At 42.3% G+C, this 5,424-nt stretch overlaps 1 protein-coding gene across 1 annotated transcript; it reads left to right on the forward strand.

The window, feature by feature from the left end:
* The first annotated feature begins 2,905 nt into the window (after positions 1-2,905).
* On the forward strand, positions 2,906-5,182 carry LOC120930688 (olfactory receptor 476-like). Its single transcript, XM_040341863.1, has 3 exons — positions 2,906-2,950; positions 3,100-3,996; positions 4,856-5,182. Exons 1-3 carry the CDS (start codon positions 2,906-2,908, stop codon positions 5,180-5,182), a joined length of 1,269 nt encoding a protein of 422 aa, XP_040197797.1.
* Positions 5,183-5,424: the final 242 nt, after the last annotated feature.

Consider the following 5,424-nt stretch of genomic DNA (forward strand, 5'->3'; position numbering starts at 1 on the left):
CGTATCTACCTAATTTGCATATTCCTTGCGTAAATCTACGGAAGCGCCACCTAGCGGCCAGCGTAAATATGCAGCCTAAGATACGACGGTGTAAGACACTTTCGCCGGTCGGATCTTATGGAAATCTATGCGTAACTGATTCTAAGAATCAGGCGCATAGATACGACCCCGCACACTCAGAGTTACAACCGCGTATCCGGAGATACGCTGTCGTAACTCGTATCTGAATGCGGGCCACTAGGTACAGTTTAGACAGGAGCCAATTTACCTGACAGCATGTCTTTGGAGTTTGGGAGGAAGCAAAAGTACTTAGAGGAAACCCACACAGACAAAGGGAGATTTTGCAAACTCTTTGTAAGTAGTACCATGTTTGGCATTCAAACCAATGACCCTAGTGCTGCTAGTTGGAAGTGGTAACCACTTCACCACCAAATTAGTCATTTTTTTTATATCTATCAGTGTAACAAATTGACACTAAGCTCAAACATTTCCATTTTTTTCTACTTAAAGCGGGGGTTCACCCTTAGAGGGCACTTTTCCCCCTTAGATTCCTGCTCGTTATTACTAGGGGAATCGTCTATTTATTTTAAAATATGTGCAGTACTTACCCGTTTACGAGACGCATCCTCTCCGTCGCTTCCGGGTATGGGCTTCGGGAATGGGCGTTCCTTCTTGATTGACAGGTTTCCGAGAGGCTTCCGACGGTCGCATCCATCGTGTCACGATTTTCCGAAAGAAGCCGAACGTCGGTGCGCAGGCGCAGTATAGAGCCGCACCGACGTTCGGCTTCTTTCGGCTACGAGTGACGCGATGGATGCGACCGTCGGAAGCCTCTCGGAAGAATGTCAATCAAGAAGGAACGCCCGCTCCCGAAGACCCATACCCGGAAGCGACGGAAGAAGATGCAGCTCGAAAACGGGTAAGTACTGCACATATTTTAATATAAATAGCCGATTCCCCTAGACCGAACGAGCAGGAAGCTAAGGGGAGATTTTTTTTTTTTTTTAAATGGGTGAACTCCCGCTTTAATTTCTTGAAGCAAGCTAATTGAATATTTAACCACTTCAGCCCCAGAGGCTGCCCAATGACCGGGCCACTTTTTGCGATTCGGCACTGCGTTGCTTTAACTGACAATTGCGCGGTCGTGCGACACTGCACCCAAACAAAATTAATCTCCTTTTTTTCCCACAAATAGAGATTTATTTTGGTGGTATTTGATCACCTCTGTGGTTTTTATTTTTTGTGCTATAAACAAAAAAGCGTGAACATTTTTTTTTTTTTTTTTTACTTTTTGCTATAATAAATATCCCCAAAAAATATATATATTTTTTTCCCTCAGTTTAGGCTAATGTGTATTTTTCTGCATATTATTGGTAAAAAATTGCAATAAGCGTATATAATGATTGGTTTGCATCTACAAAATAAGGGATAGATTTATGTTTTTTTTTATTTATCTCTTTTTTTTTACTAGTAATGGCGGCGATCTGCAATTTTTATCATGACTGCAAAATTATGGTGGACACATCGAACACTTATGACGCTATTTTGGGACCATTTTCAATTATACAGCGATCAGTGCATTTGTATAGTACTGATCGCTGTATAAATGACAATGATCCCAAAATAGCATCATAAGTGTCCGATGTGTCCGCCATAATGTTGCAGTCATAATAAAAATTGCAGATAGCCGCCATTACTAGTAAAAATGTGTGTAAATGACACTGGCAGGGAAGGGGTTAACCACTGGCGAGGAAGGGGTAAGTGTGTCCTAGGGAGTGATTCTAACTGTGTGGGGGCTGGGCTACAAGTGACATGACAGTGAACACTGCTCCCGATGACAGGGAAGGGTTTAAACACTAGGGAACGATCAAGGGGTTAAGTGTGTCCTAGGGAGTGATTCTAACTGTGGGGGGGTGGGCTACCACTGACATGACAGCGATCATTCTTCCCGATGACAGGGAGCAGTAGATCCCTGTCATGTCACTAGGCAGAACAGTTTACCTTGTTTACATAGGTATCTCCCCATTCTGCCTCTCCGTGAGACGATTGCGGAACACCAAGTCCACGGGTCCCATGCGCATGCTCACCAAGCTCACGGCAGGGGCGCGCGTAGCTTAATAGCATCATGGGCCCCTGGGCAAAGTAATGCACTGGAGCCCCACCAGCTTGCCCCAATTTACACACCTACTTTAAAGAAATAAAGTATATACAGTTGATAGAATTAAACATATATTTATTAGTACTTTCAATAAAATCGATTTTACAAAAGGAAAACATTCCATAAATCAAAGACTAGTCAATACAAAGAGCACAGTACAGGGGGGAATGCAGAAGGGCACAGTACAAGGGGAATGCAGGAGGGCACAGTACAGGGGGAATGCAGAAGGGCACAGTACAGGGGGGAATGCAGAAGGGCACAGTACAGGAGGAATGCAGAAGGGCACAGTACAGGGGGAATGCAGAAGGGCACAGTACAGGGGGAATGCAGAAGGGCACAGTACAGGGGGAATGCAGAAGGGCACAGTACAGGGGAATGCAGAAGGGCACAGTACAGGGGGAATTCATAAGGGCACAGTACAAGGGGAATGCAGAAGGGCACAGTACAGGAGGAATGCAGAGGGGGACAGTACAGGGGGAATGTAGAAGGGCACAGTACAGGAGGAATGTAGAAGGGCACAGTACAGGGGGAATGCAGAAGGGCACAGTACATGGGGGGCCAGGAGGGCACAGTATAGGTTCTGGGACGCTTCCCGGGACACGACCATATCGGGACAGTTTAGTAAAAAGCATGACTTTTCCAGAAAATCCAGGACAGTTGGCAAGTATGATGTAATGCAAGATTATTGTGGGGCCCCCCATGTACCTGGGGCCCCTGGGCAGTGCCCAGGAGTGCCTTTGCATTAAGATGGCCCTGGTGCCCGCACAGCATCAAATTCGAAGGGAAGTACAGGTACATCCCATTGTGCCGCCGTTCCATTCTGCCAATGTAAATGTACAGGCGGCGGTCGGCAAGTGGTTAACTTTTCTAATTCTGATCATTTTCTATGCTGATTTATCATGAAATGTATTATTTTATTATTATTTTTTCATACCACACAGGCTGTTTATGAGAGCAATGTCACCACAATCTTCTTTGTAGGGTTCCATGATGTAAACACATTTAATCTTCTGCTCTTCACACTATTTCTTATACTATACATTGTGACAATCTGTGGAAACCTACTAATCATCAAGCTGGTAACCTACAGCAAGGCCCTCCAGTCTCCCATGTACTTCTTCCTCACTCAACTCTCTGTAACGGATTTAATTTTGACCACAGACATTGCACCTAATATGCTAAATATTGTGCTAAATGAACAACCCACCATATCTCTTTCTGGCTGCATCACTCAGTATTATTTTTTTGCTTTAGCGGTGACATCTGAATGTTTCCTTCTGACAGTGATGGCCTATGACCGCTATCTAGCCATCTGCTCTCCTCTGCATTACGCATCTATTATGAACCAATCACTTTGCATCAAATTAATTTTAGCATCTTGGATTTCGAGTTGCTCTGTAGCCCTCGTTTTAACACTTGGCTTAAGTCAACTACAATTCTGTGGCCCTAACGCCATTGATGGCTTTTTCTGTGATTTCAATCCATTGATGGAACTTTCTTGTTCAGATGTCTCCATTGTTCAGTTGGAAGGTACCTTGTTGTCCATTCCTGTAATAATCGTACCGTTCTTTGTGATAGTCATTTCTTATATATTCATTGTTATCACCATATCAAAGATATCATCCTTTTCAGGGAGATGGAAATCTTTTTCAACTTGCAGCTCCCACCTAACAATTGTGTCCATGTATTATGGAACTTTAATTATCATGTATGTGATTCCTAATGAAGAACAAATAATCACTAAGACACTGGCTCTGTTGTACACCGTGCTTATACCCTGTTTAAATCCTTTTATTTATAGCTTGAGAAATAAAGATATTAAGGAAGCTTTTAGACGTGTATATAGTAAATTGTATTAAAATGTTCAGTTAAAAATCACACTGTAAAAAGTACTGCAAGAAATTGAGGCAACTATTTGCATCATAAGTGTTGATAACACTACAATAGTGAATTATGCAAACAAAAAAGGAAAGGTAGATGACCTAGGTTTAAATGAGTGAATATAAATAAAAATGGACAATAAATTAAGATTAATAATAACCATACATAACTAATTATATACAATGTTTAAAAAAATCAATTGATAATAGTGCACAACAAGTCCTTTACGAAATAAGTGAAATTTGTGCCAAAGAAAAAGTCCATATATATATAATAGTAGTGGATCCTCAATGCTAGTAGATAGAAGATATTCCACCTTCACCAAGATAAAGACAGACCACCAAAAGTGCTCATGGATGGCACCTTACCGCAAATAATGGACCGCTTTAATTAAAAAGGGGTCACATAAGCAGATAAAAAGATTTTCCAGGTTATGATCTTGCAGTCTTGATACCGCCACACGGACTATTGCCTGTCCTCTGGTGACTCCTTTCAGTTTTTTTAAATGTTCAATCACTCGATCTTCACAGTAGGTAAGTGAGGGGTGTTCCTGCAGCGTTCTGGTGGGAAGAGCTGGCAAAACCTTCAGATCTTTACGTACATTTTCATCACTGCTGTAGTCTCCTCGAGCCTCCTGCAGGATGAGTGCGGCCAACTTGAAGACGGTCTCGCTGGCAATGTCTATCTGCCCCTGCAAAGACAAGGAGATGGTCAGCCCCAGCTGAGTGATCCCAACTAGTACATGCCTGTCAAATGTACAGGCATGTACTAGTTGGGATCACTCAGCTGGGGCTGACCATCTCCTTGTCTTTGCAGGGGCAGATAGACATTGCCAGCGAGACCGTCTTCAAGTTGGCCGCACTCATCCTGCAGGAGGCTCGAGGAGACTACAGCAGTGATGAAAATGTACGTAAAGATCTGAAGGTTTTGCCAGCTCTTCCCACCAGAACGCTGCAGGAACACCCCTCACTTACCTACTGTGAAGATCGAGTGATTGAACATTTAAAAAAACTGAAAGGAGTCACCAGAGGACAGGCAATAGTCCGTGTGGCGGTATCAAGACTGCGAGATCATAACCTGGAAAATCTTTTTATCTGCTTATGTGACCCCTTTTTAATTAAAGCGGTCCATTATTTGCGGTAAGGTGCCATCCATGAGCACTTTTGGTGGTCTGTCTTTATCTTGGTGAAGGTGGAATATCTTCTATCTACTAGCATTGAGGATCCACTACTATTATATATATATATATATATATATATATGGACTTTTTCTTTGGCACAAATTTCACTTATTTTGTAAAGGACTTGTTGAGCACTATTATCAATTGATTTTTTAAACATTGTATATAATTAGTTATGTATGGTTATTATTAATCTTAATTAATT

Source organism: Rana temporaria, chromosome 3 (assembly GCF_905171775.1).
Source record: "Rana temporaria chromosome 3, aRanTem1.1, whole genome shotgun sequence".
NCBI classification, from domain to species: domain Eukaryota; kingdom Metazoa; phylum Chordata; class Amphibia; order Anura; family Ranidae; genus Rana; species Rana temporaria.